The 21937-nt window shown below is 45.2% G+C and overlaps 2 protein-coding genes across 2 annotated transcripts; both read left to right on the top strand.

Annotated features, from left to right (window-relative positions):
* Positions 1–545: 545 nt before the first annotated feature.
* LOC117869880 (chemokine-like receptor 1) lies at positions 546–1406 on the top strand. Its single transcript, XM_034756984.1, has one exon. It carries the CDS (start codon positions 546–548, stop codon positions 1404–1406), a length of 861 nt encoding a protein of 286 aa, XP_034612875.1.
* A 7778-nt stretch (positions 1407–9184) lies between these two features.
* LOC117869879 (chemokine-like receptor 1) lies at positions 9185–13446 on the top strand. The gene is made up of 2 exons (XM_034756983.1): positions 9185–10035; positions 13383–13446. Exons 1-2 carry the CDS (start codon positions 9185–9187, stop codon positions 13444–13446), a joined length of 915 nt encoding a protein of 304 aa, XP_034612874.1.
* Positions 13447–21937: the final 8491 nt, after the last annotated feature.

Below are 21937 nucleotides of genomic sequence, written 5' to 3'. Positions count from 1 at the left end.
CAAGACGGGAATAACCAGATCCTTTGGGATACTAACAGCAAGAAGATTATTTGGGAATTTTGGTGAGGCTGTGGAGGGTGGCGGGTGTGTGCGGGTGTCTGTCCTATCTCTGTCCTGGACTGGCCCCCTCATTGCCCACCTCCCCTTGCCCTTAAATCCAACTTTTCAGTAAGAAGCATATGTGGGGGTTATGTAAAAACAAAAATGTTTGGGCAGAGAATAGACGCAAGTCCTGCATCTTGGCAGAGGGTTAGATGAGATGACCCTTGCAGTCACCTTCTAACCCACTGGCTCTATGCTTCTAAGGTCTTCAAACCATTGGTACCATTGGCCTACAAGGATTTGATCCTATTTGCGTTCAGCTCAGGATCTGGGGAGTTTATAAACTCTAAGGAGATTATAAACTCTGTGGCTGTCTCTCTCCCTCATCCTCTCCTGGAGCCATTTTCATTGCTTTTCCTTCCATTTCTCAGTCCAACATCTTCACTGTCCCCGCCAAGCCCTGACGCAAAGGAGGAGATATTGTGACTGCAACTCTTCCAAGAATGGTGTTCCTAATTGTCTTCCTGGTGCTGTGTGGTGTGGCCTTCCTCGCCGGGGTGCCATTGAATAGCTACGTCTTCTTCATTGCCAGCTTCCGTGTGGAGAGGACGGCCAGGACCATGTGGTTCTGGAGCCGGGCCGTGGCCGATTTAATGTTCATCATCTTCCTGCCCCTCAGATTTACCTCCAACTTCATCCCAGACTTAGACTCAGCCAATGAGATGAGCAACACCTTAACCTCCTTCCACATGTTCTTCAGTGCCTTCCTCCTCATGTCCCTCAGTGTTGATCACTGCATCCTAGTGGCATGCCCTGAGTGGGCCAGGAACCACCGCACACCCCGCCTGACATTCAAGATGGTTATAGGCATGTGGGCCCTGTCTGCTGGTTTCAGCTTGCGGCATGGTGATCTCTGGGAATACGTGTACTCACCTTCCAGCATCAGAATGAACTTCCAACTGGATGAAGGGAAGGTGAAGGCTGCCGTTGCCATCCAGTTCCTTGTTGGGTTTCTGATCCCACTAGTCTTGATCTTGATCCCAACCTTCTACATCATTCTCGCTGCCAAGCTGAGAAGGAACACGATCCAGTCCACCAAGCCACTCAAGATCCTTCTTGGCTTGATCCCGACCTTTTTCCTCTGTTGGCTGCCGTATCATGTTTTTTCCTTCCTGCAGATCTCAGCTACGTACCCCCAGACTCTTCTGAACACAGGAAGCACTTTTGCTTGTGTCCTGACATATTTCAGCAGCTGCCTCAACCCCATCTTCTACCTCACCATGGAGGAAGAGTTTCTGAGGTACTGGCAACGTGCACGCAACCCCCAAACCATGGACAACTCAGGGCCAGAGCCGGCTGAATAGGGGAATGGATGAATTGTCGATATTTGCATGGAGAAAAAATTCTGTTGGCTGGGACCTGTAACTTTCTCTTGACCCCAAAATTCTCCTTTTTAGCAACTGATTTTTTTTTTTGCCTTACTCAAAGAAGAGCCATGAGAATGATTACAGGATTAGAAAATCTGCCTTGGGGTGAGAGAAACAAGGAGCTCAATCTATTTATCTTAATAAAGAGAAGATGAAGGTGTGACTTGATCAGTCTGTAAGTACCTATGTGTGGGAAAAATATTTAATAACTGGCTTTTCAGTCTGGCAGTGGAAGGTGTAACCTGATCGAGTGAACAGAAGTTGAATCTAGACAAATTCAGATTAGAAATGTGGTGTTTCTTGAAGATCAATGGGTCTATGAAACAAAGGCTAACATTTTCAAAAATATCTAAGTCCTAAATTTAAAAGTGTTTAGGCCCATAGGAACCTCACTGTGTGTCAATCAGAACATAACATAACCCTGTTACAGTCTTGGTCTTCACAACATCCTTTGGCAGAGTTCCACGTGTTGAATGTGCGTTGTGTGAAGAAATACTTCCTTTTGTTTGTTTTAAACCTGGTGACTATTAATTTCATTTGTTGACCCCTTGTTCTTGCGTTATGGGAAGGAGTAAATAACACTTTCCTATTTACTTTCTCCACACCAGTCAGGATTTTATAGAGCTCAATCATATCCCCCCTTAGTCGTCTCTTTTCCAAGTTTGAAAGTCCCAATCTTATTAATCTTTCCTCATATGCAATCTGTTCCATACCCCTAATCATTTTTCTAGCCCTTTTCTGTACCTTTTCCAATTCCAATATATCTTTTTTGAGATGGATTTATATAGAGACAATATGATATTTTCAGTTTTATTATCTATCCCTTTCTTAATGATTCCCAACATTCTGTTCGCTTTTTTGACTGCCGCTGCACATTGAGTGGATGTTTTCAGAGAACTATCCACAATGACTCCTAGATCTCTCTCTTGAATGGTAACAGCTAATTTAGACCCCATCATTTAATATGTATAGTCGGGATTATGATTTCCAGTGTGCATTACTTTGCATTTATCAACATTAAATTTCATCTGCCATTTTATTGCCCAGTCACCCAGATTTATGAGGTCCCTTTAACTCTTCGCAGTCAGCTTTGGACTTAACTATCTTGAGTAGTTTTGTATCATCTGAAAATTTTGCCACCCCACTGTTTACTCCTTTTTCCAGATTATTTATGAATATGTTGATCAGCACTGGTCCCAGTACAGACTCCTGGGGACACTGCTATTTATCTGTCTCTATTCTGTAATCTGACCATTTATTCCTACCCTTTGTTTCCTATCATTTAACCAGTTACCAATCCCCCTTATCTCACAGCAGCTTACTTTGCTTAAGAGCCTTTGGTGAGGAACCTTGTCAAAGACTTGCTGAAAATCTAAGTACACTATATCCTCTAGATCACCCTTGTCCACGTGCTTGTTGTCCCCACTCAAAGAATTCTAGTAGCTTAGTGAGGCATGATTTCTCTCTACAAAAAACATTTTCACTCTTCCTGAACCAATCACATTCATCTATGTGTCTGACAATTTTGTTCTTTACTATAGTTTCAAACAGTTTGCCCGGTACTGAAGTCAGGCTTACTGTCCTTCAGAACTCTTGGGTGACTCCCATATGGTCCTGGTGACTTATTACTGTTTAGTTTATCAATTTGTTCCAAAACCTCCTCTAATGACACCCCAATCTGGGACAGTTCCTCAGGTTTTTCACCTAAAAAGAATGGCTCAGCTCTGGGAATGTCCCTCACATGCTCAGCCATGAAAACTGATGCAAATAATTCATTTGTTTTCTCTGCAATGGCCTTATATTCCTTGAGTGCTCCTTTAACATCTCGTATCAGGGGGTAGCCGTGTTAGTCTGTATCCACAAAAACAACAAGAAGTCTGGTGGCACCTTAAAGACTTATTTGGGCATAAGCTTTTGTGGGTAAAAAAACCCTCACTTAGTCTTTAAGGTGCCACCGGACTTCTTGTTGTTTTTAACATCTCACACATCCACTGGCCCCACTTGTTTTAGCAGGCTTCCTGCTTCTGATGTACTTAAATATTTTTTTGGTATTACTTTTTCAGTGTGTGGCTAGTTGTTCTTCAAATTCTTTTTTTCTTTCCTAATTATATTTTCAGTTGCCAGAGTTTATGCTCCTTTCCATTTTCTTCAATAACTTCCAGTTTTTAAAGGATGCCTTTTTGCCTCTCAAAGCTTCATTACTTACTTGTATACCTAGGGTGGCACTTGTTTGGTTCTCTGACTATGTTTTTTTTTTTTTAATTTGGGGTATACATTTGAGCTTGTATTATGGTGTCATTAAAAAGTTTCCATGTAGCTTGCAGGGATTTCACGTTTGGCACTGTACCTTTTAATTTCTGTTTATCTGACTTTCTCATGTTTGTGTTGTTCCCCTTTCTGAAATTAAATGCTACCATGGTGGGCTGCTGTGCTGTTTTCCCTGCCACAGGGATGTTAAATTTAATTATATTATGGTCACTATTACCAAGCAGTTCAGTTATATTCACACGTTGGACCAGAACCCGAGGTGTACTTAGCACTAAATCAAGAATTGTCTCACCTCTTGTAGGGTCCAGGACCAGCTGCTCCAAGACCAGTCATTTAAGGTGTCAAGAAACTTTATCTCTGCATCTGATCCTGAGGTGACATGTACCTAGTCAATATGGGGATACTTGAAATCCCTCATTATTATTGAGTTGTTTTTATTTTAATAGCCTCTAATTTCCCAGAACATTTCACAGTCACGATCACCATCCTGGTCACATTGTCGGTAGTGTATCCCTACTGCTATATTCTTATTATTCAAGCATGGAATTACTATGCCTTGAGATTCTCTGTTACAGTTTGGGTCATTTCAGATTTTTAACTCATTTGACTCTACGCTTCTTTCGCATATAGTGTCACTTCCCCACCAGCACGATCTGGTCTCTGCTTCTGATATATATTGTATGTTGCTATTACTGTGTCCCATTAATTATCCTCATTCCACCAAGTTTCTGTGATGCCTATTATGTCAATCTCCTCATTTAGTACAGGGCACTCTATTTCACCCATCTTATTATTTAGACTTCTAACATTTGTCTATAATCACTTTAAAAATGGTCACTTTTTTAGCTGTCTGCCATTACATGATGTAATTGAAATGATTTAGGCTTCTATGGATGAGATATTCAAAAGCACCTATGTGAGTTAGGTGCTTAACTCCTATTGACTTTCAATGGGAATTTGGCACCTAATTCCCTTAGCCAACTTTAAAAATCTAGTCCTATATCTTCATTGCCAAATCCATGCTGTCAAACCTCATGAGCCGCCTCATAAAATATCATGAGATTATTTTGAACAGAAAGATGATTAGGTTCATCTTTTTTGCCTACTGATTTTTTGGGGCAATTTCAAGTTTTCTCTGCAAAAACGGAGGCCAGAAACCTGCTAGAAATAAAATAAAACAGAAAAGAAAGCTGAAATTCCCACCTAATCAGATGATTCTGGGATCTGGGGGCTTGGAGGAAAGTGAGGAGCATGGCATGGCGAATGAAACAACCAAATTGTAAGAGTCGTAGACAATACAAAACTCTGCTAAAAGTTTCAGAAAACCTGAAATATCCAGCACTGTTTTGGAAGCCAAAGAAGTGAGGTGGTGTTTAAAATATTGGGGACGTTAAATAAAATGTGTGGCTGTGTTACTCTGTACCTCAAAACAGCGCCCTGGAACCCCCATATTCACCACTGTCATATAAATATGAACAAAGTCTGCCTTGTGAGGTATCATTAACAATTCTTGATCTGTTGATTATTAATATTGTGTTGAATTTTATGTGCTGTCATTGTATGTGGAGTTATGAAGTTTTGCTATGCGTGTGTTACTGAAATAAGTTGTGATGTTGGGTACACCCACAACCAGCCTTTCAGGTACCACAATGGGGGGGGGGGAGACAGCGTTAATCAGTGTTAATCAGCACCCACCCAAGAATCCACTCTCTCAGGATCCGTATAAAATGGAGATTTCTCAGAGAAAACACGTAGACAATGGAGACGGTTTGACACATCATAACAAAATATATTTCCTGCGAACTGGAAGAAACTACAGAAGAGGGCCAGTGACATCACCGCTTACCCTCACTCCCTCCACAACTCAGGGCCTGGAAACATGTCTGGAGGACAAAGACTTTGACCTGGGGAAGTTTGGTATCGGGCTGGAAGACAAGCCCATCCTATGTATTGAGGATCTGTCACATGCTTGTACCATCTGCCAGGTTGAGAAACTGATTCAAATCCTGTCTAGTTTATTTAACCCAGACTGTGCCTTTACTTTTATTTCTGAGGTAACCAACTTTGATCTCTAAGCTCCCGGCTTATAATCACTTAATATCCATCTGTCTGTAGTTAATAAACCTGTTTTATATTCTACCTGAAACTGTGTGTTTGGTTGAAGTGCTGGGAAATCTCAGCTCAGTTTACATAAGCTGATGCGTGTCCTTTCCACATCGGAGGAGGCGCCGACTGGGTAATGAACTTACACTGGTCAGGCTTCTGACCAGTGTGGGATGGAACATTTCTGGGCTGCAAAGCCAGGGAACCGGGGGGAATTGACTGGAGCCTCCCTATTGATGATTCATGAGTGGCTGGGAGGACCTTCATGGAACTCAGCTGGGTGTGTCACTGCCTGGGGATGGCTGTGTAAGTGCAGGGCCTGCCAGCGGTTTGTCGCTTGTCACACCATCACAGTGTGAGAGGGACACCCCAGGTTGGTGGGACAGAGGGCTCTGCGGTCCCACAGTCCACCTTGCATGCTGGAAACCCCATCACAGTGGCTTTTAATACCAATCTCGCAATGAATCCTGATATTCCCGGCCAAAATTAATGCAGCTTTCTCCCTTCGCTACGTCGCTGGACGTTCTCCAGAGTCCAACCAATCCACCAGCCAGTCATGGAACAGACACAATGTCGTGTGGCTCACAGCCAACAAAGTGAGAGATTCATGATCAACCTGACAAGGTCTCTCCAGGACGTTCGAGGGGTGAATGGGGTGAAGGGCGGCCGGGCCCACCCACGAATCACTCCTGACCCAGCGACACTTCAGAGGCCCAAACTGGGTCTGGCGTGTCTCCAGGTGTGAAGAGGCTGAATTTTTGCAACAATCCATCTGCCGCTCAGCCCCTGCTCTTGGGCTGTGGCTGCCCCGGATGTGGGCGACCATCTCTGCAGACGGGAGCCAAGACCCTTCATCACGAAAGGCCCCGGAGCTGAGCCGAGCTGTTGGAGGCTTGCACGGAGCTGGCCGCCTGGGAGGCTTTGCAGACACAGCTTTGAGAGCATCTCCGAGCCCCACTGAGCCACCCCCCTGCTCCCCACCACAAGAGGTCAGCTTCCTGCCCCCAGACAGCATCACGGGGGGCAGGGAGCTGCAGGTGGGGTGTGTGTGTTGCAGGAATCAATTCTGAGATGCCGTGTCTGATTCCCCCAGGACATAGGTGAGAAAGTGAGATTAAACCTTCCAGCTGAAATCCACAATGTCCCCCCCCCAGATCTGTCTCTGCCTCCCACCCCGTACCCCAGATTCTTCCCTGCCTGCACAGCAGCCCCCCAGATCTGTCCCCGCTCCCCATTGCAGTCTCCTCTGATCCCTCCTGCCCCCCCAACTCCCCATAGCCGCCTCCCAGATCTCTCCCTGCTCCCCCATAGGTACTGGACCCCCTGGATTGAAGTGGTTCCATTTACAGGGTTTACAGTTTGAATCAGTGGCTCTGAGCACCCACACTGTACAAATGTTTCCAGCAACCCTAACCCCATCCCACTCCCCACAGCAGCCCCCCTATTCCTCCCTGTCACCTGTCTAAACAGCCCCCATGCCCCACCCCAGAGGTGGTCACATTTCAGTGGGAAAAGACCCTATAGACCAGTGGCTTTAACCTTTCCAGACTACTGTACCCCTTCCAGGATTCTGATTTGTCTTGTGTACCCCCAAGTTTCACCTCATTTAAAACCTCCTTGTTTTCAAAATCAGACATAAAAATACAAGTGTCACAGCACACTAGTACTGACAAACTAATTTCACCATATAATTATAAAATAAGTCGACTGGAATATGAATCTTGTACTTACTTTTCAGTGGACAGTATTTAGAGGAGTATAAACAAGTGACTGTATGAAATTTTAGTTTGTACTGATTTCGGCAGAATTCCTGGTTTTGGAGTCAGCTAGACGTGGGTTTCTCAGTCCCTGCTCTCTGATGGGGACCCCACCCGCCTGCCCCTGGATGTGGACAGTTGAATACAGACACCTTGCTGGGCCCCCACAGAGTAGTGGTGGGAGCTTGTGATTCATATGACATCTGCAGACGTGATCAGACCCAGCCACATCCTGTGATCTCCCCCCATTGTTCCCCCCTCCGATATACCCCTACATGAACAGCTCCCTGCTCCGGGCTGAGCCAGTCTGGGCAAGCTGCAGTCATCGTGCTGGGGACCTGGGACGGGGGTCGACTCTCAGACGCTGCGTCCCCCAAGACACGGGTAAGGAAATGAGGTAAACCCTCCAGCTGCCCCCTTGGATCTCATTTTCAACCCCCCCACCTCTGCCCCCTTGATCTCCCCCCATCCCCTCCCCTCATCTGCTCTGGATAGAGCTGGTTGAAATTATATGCGCGTTCTGTTGTCAGAGGTCAGGGGCCCCATCACGCTGGGTGCTGCACAGACCCCGACTAAGCTCACATCAGGCCATGCACAGAGCCACAGGGAGAAACTGAGTGACGGGGCCATGACGTGACTTGTCCAATCTACCCAAGCAGTTCTGTGGCAGAGTCTGGGATGCAACCCAGGAGTCCTGACTCCACATCTGTCCACTAAAATAGTCTCTTGCAATATCCTTCCTTTAAAGAAAAAAATCTTTTGACTTGTTACAGGTCTCTTCTTCCTCTTTTTTTTAACCAGGTGGCTTTTTTGTTGTCGTCCTTGTTTCCATAGCAGGGTTCTGTCGGTGGGGATTTTGTCTGCTCCACTGGCCTAAACGACACAAAAACTACAGTTCAAAAAGAACGGTCTGGGGACGGGGGGAGAATCACTTTCAAAATTCTATTATTTGGAAAAAAAGGGGGGGAGGAAACAATAATTGATTACTTTTTAATTTTAAGAACAAATAACAAGCTCCTTTAGGAAACAAACAGCAAGAAGATTATTTGGGAATTTCAGTATGGCTTCGGGGAGTGAAGGTGTCTGTCATATCTCTGTCTCTGCATCCAGGACACCCCACTCCCCACTGTCCACCTCCCCTTACCTAGAAATCTTTTCAGCAAGAAACTTTTCAGCAAGAAGCAAATGTTTTTATTTTTAAATATTTGGTTTAGTAAAACAAATGATATTATGTAAAAACAAAAAAATGTTCGGGCAGAGAATAGACACAACAAATCCTGCATCTTGGCAGGGGGTTAGACTGGATGACCCTAACAGTCCCTCCTAACCCTCTGGCTCTATACTTCTAAGGTCTTCAAACCATTGGTGCCATTGGTCTACAAGGATTTGATCGTATCTGAGTTCAGGATCTTGGGAGTTTGTGAACTCTGAGGAGATTATAAACTCTGCGGCTGTCTCTCTCTGTCCTTGTCCTGTCCTGGAGCCCTTTTAATTGCTCTTCCTTCCTTTGCTCAGTACAACGTCTGCACTGCCCCAACCGAGCCTTGAGGAGAAGGAAGGGATATGGTGACTGAATCTTCTGTGACAATGGTGTTCCTAATCATCCCTCTGGTGCTGTGTGTCGTGGCCATCCCTGCTGGGGTGCTGTTGAACGGCTACATCCTCTTTGTCACCGGCTGCTGTATGGAGAGGACGGCCAGCTCCGTGTGGTTCCTGAACCAGGCCATGGCCGATGTCACTTTCATCATCTTCTTGCCACTCAGATTCACCTCCACCTTCATGCTGGACATAGACTGGGCCAAGCGGCTGAGCAGCACCGTCACCTCCCTACACATGTTTACCAGTGCCTTCCTCCTCACGGCCCTCAGTGTCGATCGCTGCATCCTTGTGGCACGCCCTGAGTGGGCCCGGAACCACCGCACGCCCCTCCTGGCTTTCAGGATGGTTATGGGCCTGTGGGCCCTGTCTGCTGGGTTCAGCTTGCGGTACAGTGATCTCTGGGAATCCCTGCTGTCACCTGCCAGCAGCAGCATGAATTTCCGACTGGATGAAGAGAGGGTGAAGACCTCCGTGATGATCCAGTTCCTGGTCGGGTTTCTGATCCCATTAGCCTTGATCTTGATCCCAACCGTCTACATCTTTCTAGCTGCCAAGCTCAGAAGGAACAGGCAGATCCAGTCCACCAAGCCACTCAAGATCCTTCTCGGTTTGATCCCGACCTTTTTCCTCTGCTGGCTGCCGTATCACGTCTTCTCCTTCCTGCTGATATCAGCTACATACCCTCTGCCTCTTCTGGAAATAGGAAGCGCTTTTGCTTGGGTCCTGACATATTTCAGTAGCTGCCTCAACCCCATCTTCTACCTCACCATGGATAAAGAGTTTCTGAGGTACCGGCAACATGCACGCAACCTCGAAACCACTGACAACTTGGGGCCAGAGCCGGATGAATAGGGGAACAGATGGAATTTGTTGATATTTGCATGGAAAAAGAATTCTGTTCGCTGGACAGGTAACTTCCTCTTGATCCCCAAATTTTCTTTTTTAGCAAGTGAATTTTTTTGGCCTTAATCAAAGAAGAAACATGAGAATGATTACAGGATTAAAAATCCTGCCTGCCTTAGAGTGAGAAATTCAAGGAGCACAATCTAATTAGCTTAACAAATGAAGGGGAAGGGGTGACTTGATTACAGTCTATAAGTACCTATGCGGGGAACAAATATTTAATAACGGGCTATTCACTCTAGCAGAGGAAGGTCTAACATGATCCAGTGAACAGAAGTTGAACCTGGACAAATTCAGACTGGAAATGAGGTGTAAATTTTCAATGGTCAAAGTAACTGACCATTGGAGCAATTTCCCAAGGGTCGTGGTGGATCATCACTCACCATTTTAAGCCAAGCTGAAATGTTTGTCTAAAAGCTCTGCTCTAGGAATTGTTTTGGGGCAGTTCTCTGACCCGTGTGATCAGGGAGGTCAGACAAGATGATCACAATGGTTCATTCCAGCCTTGGAATCTGTGAATCTATTATTTAAAAAAATATATAGATTTTCCTTTTTGTTCATTTTTAGGTAATTTTGGAGCATTTGGTTCTTTATGGTCTGTCCTTTTCTTAAAAGTGTCATTATTCTTCTCATCATGTCATCTATGCTCCCAGTGGATCTTTCTTTCCTGTGTTTGTTGAAGATCAATGGGTATATGAAAAATGGGTAACATTTTCAAAAGTGTTTCAGTCCTATTTTTAAAAGTGTTTAGGCCCATAGAAACCTCGCTGAAAGTCAATCAGAATATAACATAACATAACCCTGTTAAAAGCAACAGAGGGTCCTGTGGCACCTTTGAGACTAACAGAAGTATTGGGAGCATAAGCTTTCGTGGGTAAGAACCTCACTTCTTTAGATGCAAGTTATAGTCTTGGCCTTCACAAAATCCTTTGGCAAAGAGTTCCACAGATTGTCTGAGCGTTTTGGAAAGAAATACTTCTTTTTGTTTGCTTTAAGCCTGCTGACTATTAATTTCATTTGGTGACCCCTAGTTCTTGTGTTATGGGAAGGAGTAAATAACACTTTCTTATTTACTTTCTCCACACCAGTCAGGATTTTATAGAGCTCTATCATATCCCCCTTAATTCGTCTCTTTTCCAAGCTGAAAAGTCCCAGTTTTATCAATCTCTCCTCAAAAGGAAGCTGTTTCATACCCCTAATCATTTTTGCAGCCCTTTTCTGTACCTTTTCCAATTCTAATATATCTTTTTTGAGATGGGGCCACCACATCTGCATGTAGTATTCAAGATGTGGGAATACCATGGATTTATATAAAGGCAATATGATATTTTCAGTCTTATCATCTATCCATTTCTTAATGATTCCCAAAATACTGTTGATTTTTTCACTGCCCCTGCACATTGAATGGATGTTTTCAGAGAACTATCCACAATGACTCCAAGATCTCTTTCTTGAGTGGTAACAGCTAATTTAGACCCCATCGTTTTATATGTATAGTTATGATTATGGTTTCCATTGTGCATTACTTTGCATTTTATAACACTGAATTTCATGTGACCTTTTGTTGCTGAGTCACCCAATTTTGTGAGACCCCTTTGTAACTCCTGGCAGTCTGCTTTGGACTTAACTATTTTGAGTAGTTTTGTATCATCTGAAAATTTTGCCACCACACTCTTTATCCCTTTTTCCAGATTGTTTATGAATATGTTGAACAGCACTGGTCCTAGTACAGACTCCGCAATTTACCTGTCTCCTTTCTGAAAACTGATGATTTATCCCTACTCTTTGTTAGTTAGTAGTTCTGCAATTTCACATTTGAGTTCCTTCAGAACACTTGGGTGATGCCATCTGGTCCCGGTTACTTATTACTGTTTAGTTTTTCAATTTGTTCCAAAACCTCCTCTAATGACACCTCAATCTGGGACAGTTCCTCAGATTTGTCACCTAAAAAGAATGGCTCAAGATTCGGAATTTCCTTCACATGCTCAGCCATGAAGACCAATGAAAAGAATTCATTTTTTCCCTCCGCAAACCCTATCATCCTTCAGTGGTCCTTTAACATCTCGATCATGCAGTGGCCCCTCTGGTTGTTTAGCAAACTTTCTGCTTCTGATGTACCTAAAAATATTTTTGCTATTACTTTTTGAGTCCTTGGCCTTCCTAATTACATTTTTATGCTTCATTTGCCACAGTTTATGCTCCGTTCTATTTTCCTCAATAGGATTTAACTTCCACTTTTGACAAGATGCCTTTTTGCATCTCAAAGGTTCTTTACTTAGCTGTTTACCCAGGGTGGAACTTTTTTGCTTCTCTTACTATTTTTTTTTAAACTTTTTGTATACATTTAAGTTGAGCCTCTATTATGGTGACTTTAAAAAGTTTCCATGCAGCTTGCAGGGATTTCACTTTTGGCATTGTGCCTTTTCATTTCTTTTTTACTAACTTCCTCATTTTTGTGGTGTTTTCTTCTCAGAAATTAAATGTTACAGTGTTGGGCCACTGTGGTGTTTCCCTTGCCACAGGGATGTTAAATTTAATTATATTATGGTCACTATTACCAAGCGGTTCAGTTATATTCACCCCTTGGACCAGATCCTGTGCTCTCCTTAGGACTAAATCAAGAATTGCCTCTGCTCTTGTGGGTTCCAGGACCAGCTGCTCTAAGAAGCTGTTAGAATATAGATTCCAGGCCTGCCTGTAAAGCCTACACTTTAAGAACTTAGGTGCATGTTTATCACTTAGCTAGTTACGGGGGTATAATACAAAGAATGAAAATCAGTCTGCCTGTGTCTGGGCCTTCTCTCACTAGGATAGTCTAAGACATGGTTCTTAGGCTAAGCAGCAGGGTCAGCCATAAATTGGGAAGCGAATGATCACATCCTCACATCCCAAACCAGCCACACTGAAATAAGGGGGTATTGGGCTGTTATGAAGATAATCCTGTCCTGATAGTGCCCATCACCACCAGATAAAGACGGGTAAAGAAAGCTTATTTTGATAGCATCCTGTCTGGCAAGAAATCACGTATCAATATTTGTGGTTGTGTTTTATCTTTATGGCCCCCACTTCTCTATTCTTAATTTGTCTGGTTCTCTAATTGTTTCTGTCTGCTGTATAATTAATTTTTCTAGGTGTCAGTTAATTAGGTTAGTGGGATATAATTGGTTAGAGAATTATGTTACAATATGTTAAGATTGGTTAAATCCTAAATTAAATGCTGATTATCTTCATTCCACCAAGTTTCTGTGATGCCTGTTATATCGACAACCTCATTTAATATGAGGCTCTCAAGTTCACCCTCCTTATTATTTAGACTTCTATATAAGAACTTAAATGTCAATTTTTAGCTGTCTGCTATTACCTGATGTAATTGAATTGACTTAGGCTTCTACTGGTACGATTTTCAAAAACACCTATGTGAATTAGGTGCTTAAATCATAACATCAATGGGAATTTGGCACCTAACTCCATTAGCAACTATTAAAAATCTAGTCCTGTGTCTTCTTTGCCAAAACCCAAGCCTTCAAACCTCATGAGACACCCCGTAAAACATCATGTGATTGGTTTGAAGAGAAAGACATTTGGGTTCTTCTTTTTTGCCTTATGTTTTTTGGGGGGGAGGGGGACCATTTCAGGCTTTTCTCTGCAACAACGAAGTTTGGAAACTTACCTAAAAAAGAGAAAAGAAAAGGAAGCTGAAATTCCCACCTAATCATCTGATTCTAGCATCTGCGGCTTGGAGGAAAATGGAAAGCCTGGCAAATGCCGCAACCAAATTTTAAGAGTCGGCGATGCTACAATACTCCACTGAATGTTATAAAAAACCAGAAATATCTAGCTCTGTTTTGGAAGCCAATGGAGTGAGGAGGTGATTAAAATATTGGCAACTTTAAATAAAATGGGTGGCTGTGGCACTCTGTACCTCAAAACAGCACCCTGGAACCCCCATATTCACCACTTTCATATATATATGAACAAAGTCTGCCTCGTGAGGTATCAATTTAAAAGTCATGATCTGTTGATTATTAATATCCTGTTAAATTGTATGCACTGTCATTGTATGGGGAATTAGGAAATGTTGCTACGTGTGTGTTACTGAAATAAATTGTGATTTTGGGAACACCCACAACCAGCTTTTCAGGTACAACAATGGAGGAGCCAGGCAGTGTTAATGGCTCATCAGCACCCATCCAAGAATCCACTATCTCAGGCACTGTACACAGTGGAGATATCTCAGAGAGACCACGTAGACAATGGAGACTGTTTGACTCAGGTCATAGCCCATGCTCTTTACAGCAACCTGGGAGAAACTATAAAAAAGGGGAAGTGACGTCACCGCTTGGCCTCACTCCCTCCACAACTCAACACCTGGAAACATGTCGGGAGGACAAAGATTTTGACTTTGGGGAAGTTTGGTATCTGGCTGGAAGACAAGCCCTGTGTATTGATGGACTATCACCTGCTTGTACCATCTGCCAGGGTGAGACATGGCTTGATTCAAATCCTGTCTAGTTTATTTAACTGCGAATTTACTTTTATTTCTTGTGTAACCAACTGTGATCTCTGCGCTGGCTGCTTATAATCACTTAAAATCTGTCTGTAGTTAATAAACCTGTTTTATATTCTACCTAAAAGTGTGTGTTTTGATGGAAGTGCTTGGGAAATCTGAACTCAGTTTACAAATGCTGGCGTTTGTGCTCTCCACATCAGGGAGGCGCAGACTGGATAATGAACTTACACTTGCCAGTCTTCTGACCAATGCAGGATGGTACATTTCTGGGTTCCAAGGCCAGGGAGTCAAGGGGAATTGACTGGAGCCTCCCTATTGATGGTTCATGAGTGCTGGGAGGTCATTCATGGAACTCAGCTGGGTGTGTCCCCGCCTGAGGATGGCTGTGTAAGTGCAGGGCCTGTCAGAGGTTTGTAGCTTGACACAGCAACACAGTGTGAGAGGGACACCCCAGGTTGGTGGGACAGAGGGCTCATTGGTCTCACAGTCCAGGTTGCATGCCGGGAACCCGTCACACTGGCTTTATAAACCGATGTATCCTGATATTCCCAGACAAAATTCATGCAGCTTTCGCCCTTCACTACATCGCTGGCCATTCTCCAGCATAAACCAACCCACCAATCAGACGTGGAGCAGACACTATGTTGTGTGGGTCACAGCCAATGACACGAGAGATTGACAATCCACCCGCCACATGGCAAGGTCTGTCCAGGACATTTGAGGGGTGACCGGGGTGAAAGGTGGCTGGATCCACCCATGAATCACTCCCAACCCAGTGTTGCTACAGGGGCCGAAGCTGGGTCTGGTGCATCTCCAGATGTGAGCAGGCTGAATTTTTGCCATGATTCAACCGCAGATCAGATCCTGCTCTTGGGCTGTGGCTGTCCCGGATGTGGGCGACCGTCTCTGCAGATGGAAGCTCAGACCCTTCATCACGAGAGGCCTCAGAGCTGAGCCGAGCTGTTTGAGGCTTGCACAGAGCTGGCCGGCTTGGAGGCTTTTCAGACTCAGCTTTGTGAGCATCTCCAACCCTCTCCAACTCCCCCCAAGACAGAATCCGTTCCCCCAGCTTCCTGTGCCCAGACAGAGTCCATGGCGGGGGTGGGGTGGGGGTGGGAGCTGAGGTGGTGTGTATATGTTGAGGGAAACAATTCTGACATGCCGTGTCTGATTCGCACAGGTCATATGTAAGATTAAACCTTCTAACTGCAATGCTAGGGTGAAATCCACAATGCCCCCCCACAACCATAGGTGCCGCACCTCCTGGCTTGAAGTGTTTCCCATCATATACATGGTTTACAGTTTGATTCTGTGGCTCTCAGCACCCCCCACTGTACAAATTGTTCCAGGAACTCTGACTCCACCCCACTCCCCACAGCAGCCCCAGCCCCCGTTCCTCCCTGTCACTTGTATGAACAGCCCCCAGGCCCAACCCCAGAGGTGGTCACATCTCAGTAGGAAAAGACCCTATAGGGCTCTCAAGCTTTCCAGACTACGGTTCCCCTTTCAGGATCCTCATTTGTCTTGTGTACCCCCATGTTTCTCCTTAAAAACGACTTGTTTACAAAATCAGAAATAAAACTACAAGTGTCACAGCACACTAGTACTGACATTGTTTACTTTCTCATTTTACCATATAATTATAAAATAAGTCGATTGGAATATAAATATTATACTTACATTTCAGTGACCGTATATAGAGCCGATTAAATACTCCTGGGGCAATTGTGTGCCCCCAAATTAAAAATTCTGCAACAAAAAATTAAAAATTGTGTGCACAATTTTCATAAATATAAAGGGAAGGGTAACTACCTTCCTGTATACAGTATTATAAAATCCCTCCTGGCCAGAGGCACCAAATCCTCTTATCTGCAAAGGGTTAAGAAGCTCAAGTACCTGGCTGCCACCTGACCCAAAGGACCAATAAGGGGACAAGCTACTTTCAAATCTGTGGGGCGGGGGGAGGCTTTGTCTGTCTGTTCTGTGTGCTTGCCGGAGACAGATCAAGAAAGCAAGCAATCCAACTCCATTAGGATTAGTAAGTACTAGCCAGGGAATGTGTTAGCTAACTTTTATTTTGACTTGTGATTTTCTCTGTGTTGAGAGGGAGGTGTATTCCTGGTTTTTTTTTTTTGTAACTTTAAAGTTTTGCCCAGAGGGAAATCCTCTGTGTTTTGAATCTGATTGCCCCGTAAGATTATCTTCCATTTTAATTTCACAGAGATGCTTCTTTTACCTTTTTTCTTTCTAATAAAGTTCTGTTTTTTAAAAAAAATCGGATTGTTTTTTTTTTAGTGTCCTAAAAAAAACCCCAGGTTGGTCTGTGCTCATCTTGTTTATTCTCAAGCGTCCCCAGGAAAGGGGGTGTAGGGCTTGGGGAAATATTGGGGGCAAGGGGGGAGTAGGAACTCCAAGTGGTCCTTTCCCTGAGTTTTGTCTAATCACTTGGTGGTAGCAGCATTTACTAATACAAGGTACAAGGGAGAATTTGTGCCTTGGGGAGTTTTTAACTTAAGCTGGTAGGAGTAAGCTTAGGGGGTATTTCATGCGGTTCCCCATGTCTGTACCCTAGAGTTCAGAGTGGGGAGGGAACCCTAACAACAATATTTTAAATTTCTGCAAAATTCTGCATATTTTATTTGTCAAAATAACACAATATAATCACACCAGTTTCAATTATTTTTGGTCATTAATTACAAAATACCTCTCTGCAAGTATGTCTGTAACCACAGAGAACAAAAAAGATTCAGGAAATGGTTGTTGACAAACATATTTCTTACTAGGCATATTAATAATGTGATCATTCATTTAAACTACCATACAAAACCATATTTCCCACCCTCTCAGAAGCAGTGAAAAGGCTTGGGGGAGTCAGGGGTAATGCAAGAGCTGAGGGAGAGGGAAGTAATTGCTGGGAAGGAGCCTGGGTGTGAACTTGGAGGGTTGTTGGTGTTAGAAGAAAAAGGAGCAGGTTGACCCAGAGGCGGATTTGAGTACAGGCTTCTTTATTGCAATATGTGTTCCCCTCGACCCAATTGTCAAGTAAACCCTGAATGAGTTATATTACACTTTTTAAATTTGAGTTAGTATGTAAACGCCTACATCAGTTACCACACCCCTTATTAAGTAATAGAAACTCCCATACTATGATCATACCTACCCCCCTTGACTGATTACAGCATTACGCCTATTATACACACATTTTTGCCTTGAAAATACATTTCTTTGCAGTAATTTGTTGCTATAAATTCCCTTAATCTGCAGTTCTCAGGGGAGGGAAGAAGGGGCCATGACCCCAGGCTAGCTTATGTCACTGGGAAAGGAAGGGAGGGGGAGATAACACTTCTTTACCCAAAAGGTATCCTTTAGATCTCCACAATTTCTTATGCCGCTGCAACACTTCTCAATTCTTAACAAGGCGAAGGGAGGGGAAAGGGGTAACACTTTATCTATTAAGCGATGGAATAGTGCGTGCCTCTGCCTGCTCCCAGAGACCATACCAGCACACCCTGACTCAGATACTCCCCCAACCCCATGTGTCCCTGCACTCCTCCCCCCATCCCCATGTGTCCCTGCACCCCCACTCAGACACCCACTCCCCCATCCCCATGCAGACCCTGGCTGACCCCTAGTCTCTCCCATTCAGTCAGGCACATCTGTCCCTGTCACTATGTGTTCCTGCACCCCCATGTGTCCTTGCACCCCCTGTCCATACGTATCCCTCCATCCCCACTCAGACACCGACTCCCCCCTCCCAATGTGGCTCTTCACCCCTCCCCAGTCCCCATGTGTCTCTGTGCCCCCACCCAGCCACTCTCTGTCCTTATGTAGCTCTGCAAACAGCCCCACCATATGGCCCTGCACCTTGCTTCCCCGTGTGGCCCTGTGCCTCCATTCCCATTCAGCTCCTGCCCCAGTCTGTTCTCCCCCACTATTCTTTATGAGCCCCTGCCTGACCCCCCAGCAGCCTGACTCCCCATAGCCCCTGTCTGCTGACCTGGCCCACTGTGAAGAAGGCACAGCAGGCTCCTCCCTTGCTGGCTGGGAGCTGCTGCTGTGTTCTATCACAGCAGCGCCCTCTGGTGGGCAAAAGGCAGAACTGCAGCAACGTTTTGGAAGAAGCTTTTTTCTGAGTAAAAAAAATAAAAATATGTCTGGCTCATTAATTATGCACACACACCTTAGCGCAGAATTCCCCCAGCAGTGATTAAACAAGTCATTGTCTGTATGAAATTTTAGTGTGCATTGACTTTGCTAGTGGTTTTTTATGTACCCTGTTGTAAAACTAGGCAAATATCTAGATGAGTTGATGAACCCCCTGGAAGATCTCTGCCTACCCTTAGGGGAACGTGTGTTCCCCTGGATAAGAACCACTGCTTTAGACTGTTATCCAAAGACTCAGGGCTGACGATGGCAGTAAACCATCTGACCAACAGATGGCAGCAAACGTGCAATTCAGGTGCTTGTCCTAAGATGCTAAAAAAGGAACTCCTTACACTTACCCTTCCCTTGTTATACCAGGGGTAGGCAATCTATGGCACACGTGTCGAAGGAAGTATGCGAGCTGATTTTCAGTGGCACTCACATTGCCCAGGTCCTCGCCACCGGTCCAGGGGGCTCTGCATTTTAATTTAATTTTAAATGAAGCTTCTTAAACATTTTAAAAACCTTATTTACTTTACATACAACAATAGTTTAGTTATATATTATAGAAATAGAAAGAGACCTTCTAAAAACGTTAAAATGTATGACTGGCAAGCGAAACCTTAAATCAGAGTGAATAAATGAATACTCAGAACACCACTTCTGAAAGGTTGCCAACCCCTGTGTTATAGATTAGCAACTGATGTTGGTATAACTACGTCGCTGGGATGTGTGGAAAACCCACCCCCTTGGGTGACACTGTTATGCTGACCTAACTCCCGGTGTAGACAACGCTTCTCCTGTCAACAAAGCTCGTGCCTCTTGGTGGGTCAATGAATACGCCGATGGGAGAAGCTCTCACATCAGCATAGACAGCGTCTTCACTGAGCCACTTCAGCGACACAGCTGCACCAAAGCAGCCTTCCCGGTGTAGACGTGTCCTTTGATAAACTGAACAGACTGAGCTCCTGGAGTCTCTCTCTCCCAAGCCTGGGGTCAAGTCCATTAATCCTTCTCGTGGCTCGTCTCTGACCCCTCTCCAGTTGCTCAACAGCCTTCTTGAAGGGTGGGCTCCAGAACTGGACACAGGATCCCAGTTGTGGTCGCACCAGGACCAGATCCAGAGGGAAAATCACCTCCCTGCTCCTAATCGAGATTCCCCTGTTGATGCATTCCAGGACGGCTGGAGTTCTGTTGGCCCTGGGAGCTCATGTTAAGCTGAAAAGTGCCCCCATGCCTGAGGCCTCCAGGCAAAAGACGAGAGACGAAGGCAGGTTGCAGGCTGGGCTGTGGTTTGTGTGGTCTCCAGCACAGAGCGAGGGTTTCCTTAGCGTTGGCTGGCCTGTAACGTGTTCCAGGCCAAGGGTGGGTTCCCCGCAGCACAGACAGGGCTAAGAATCTGATGCGTCCCACTGCCAGTGGGTCTCTGTTCACTTTCCCCAACCAGGAGCAGCTGGAGGGCCGTGTCCCAGCTGGCATCTCTGCTCCTGGGACCTCGCCCGGGGGAGTCAGCTGGATTTGGCTGTCTCAGCCCCTGCTCTCTGCTGGGGGCCCGCCACCTGCCCCCGGATGTCGACAGCCGAATGCAAACACTTGGCTAGGGCCCAGCAGAGGGGAGCTTGTGGTTTTCATGATGTCTGCATGTAGCAGTGGGCGTCAGAGGCCTTCCAGGCTTTAGAGACTTGATCGGACCCAGCCATGTACTGTGAGCTCCTCCCATTGTTTCCCCCCCCCCTCCGGAAATACCCCCACATGAACAGCTCCCTGCTCCGGGCTGAGCCAGTTAGTGTGAGCTGCAGGCATCGTGTCGGAGACCTAGGACGGGGTTTGACTCTGAGACGCTGCGTCCCCCAAAACACGGGTAAGGAAATTAGGTAAACCCTCCAGCTGTTCCACTGGATCTCATTCTTCCCCCACCCCAACTATCTCCTGGATCTCCCCTCTTCCCGCTGTCCCTATCCCCTCCCCTCATCTGCTCCATATAGAGCCAGTTGAAATTATTTGTAGATGCTGTTGTCATAGGCCAGGGTCCCCCATCATACTGGGTGCTGAACAGACCCCGACTAAGGTTGGGGGCTCCATCATTGCAGGCAGTGAACAGACCCTGTCTGAGGTCGGGGGCCCCATCACGCCAGGCACTGCACAGACTGGGCACAATGAGCTCACACTCTCAACAGACAAATCTTTGGAGGGGAAACTGAGTCGGGGGCCATGACGTGACTTCTCCAACCTCCCCAAGCAATTGAGCTCCAGACTCTGGGATGGGACCCAGGCATCCTGACTCCCCATCTAACCACTAAAATAGACTCTTGCAATATCCTTCCTTTTGGCTTGTTCCTGGTCTCTTCTTCCTCTTGTGTTTTGCCGGGTGTCTTTTTTGTCATTGTTTTTTCAATCTTAATTTTCTCCTTCTTGGAAGCTGTTCTCCATCACTTCAGGTTTTTACAGAGGGGGTCTTTAAGTGGGGATTTTGCCCGCCCGGCTTCACTATCTCACCCTCCCAAAATGGCTGAAACCACATAAAACCTCCAATTCAAAATGAAGGGGGCAGGGAGGAGGAGAATCACTTACAAAAAATCCATTATTTCAAAAGAAAGGGGGAGACGATCATTCCTTAATTTTTTTTTTAACCAAGATGGGAATAACCAGCTCCTTTGGGAAACTAACAGCAAGAAGATTATTTCAGAATTTTGGTCAGCATTCGGTGGGAGGGGTCTCTCCTTTCTCTGTCTGTGCATCCTGGAGTATCCCCCCCCCAATTGTCCACTGCCCCTTTCCTAGAAATCCAACTTTTCAGCAAGAAGGTGAATTATTTTTTTAAATATTTCATTTAGTTGAAAATATTATGTTAAAACAAATACATTCGGGCAGAGAATAGGCACAAGTCCTGCATCTTGGCAGGGTGGTAGACCAGATGACCCTTGTGGTCCCCTTCTAACCCTCTGGCTCTGTGCTTCTAAGGTCTTTGAACCATTGGTGCCATTGGCCTAAAAGTATTTGATCCTGTTTGAATTCAACTCAGGATCAGGGGAGTTTATAAACTCTGTGGCTGAGTCGCTCTGTTCTGGTCCTCACCTGGAGCCCGTTTCATTGCTCTTCCTTCCTTTGCTCAGGACAACGTCTGCGCTGCCCCCGCCGAGCCCTGAGGAGAAGGAGGGGATATCGTGACTTCAACCCCTCTGAGA

Source organism: Trachemys scripta, chromosome 24 (assembly GCF_013100865.1).
Source record: "Trachemys scripta elegans isolate TJP31775 chromosome 24, CAS_Tse_1.0, whole genome shotgun sequence".
In the NCBI taxonomy this organism is placed as follows: domain Eukaryota; kingdom Metazoa; phylum Chordata; order Testudines; family Emydidae; genus Trachemys; species Trachemys scripta.
This window is presented reverse-complemented; position numbering and strand designations above follow the sequence as displayed.

Excerpts from the sequence above, each read along its gene's own strand:
- LOC117869880 (XM_034756984.1), top strand. The coding sequence starts at position 546 with ATGGTGTTCCTAATTGTCTTCCTGGTGCTGTGTGGTGTGGCCTTCCTC.
- LOC117869879 (XM_034756983.1), top strand. The coding sequence starts at position 9,185 with ATGGTGTTCCTAATCATCCCTCTGGTGCTGTGTGTCGTGGCCATCCCT. Across the intron at positions 10,036-13,382 it reads ACTGACAACTTGGGGCCAGA|GCTCTCAAGTTCACCCTCCT; the intron begins GCCGGATGAATA and ends ATTTAATATGAG.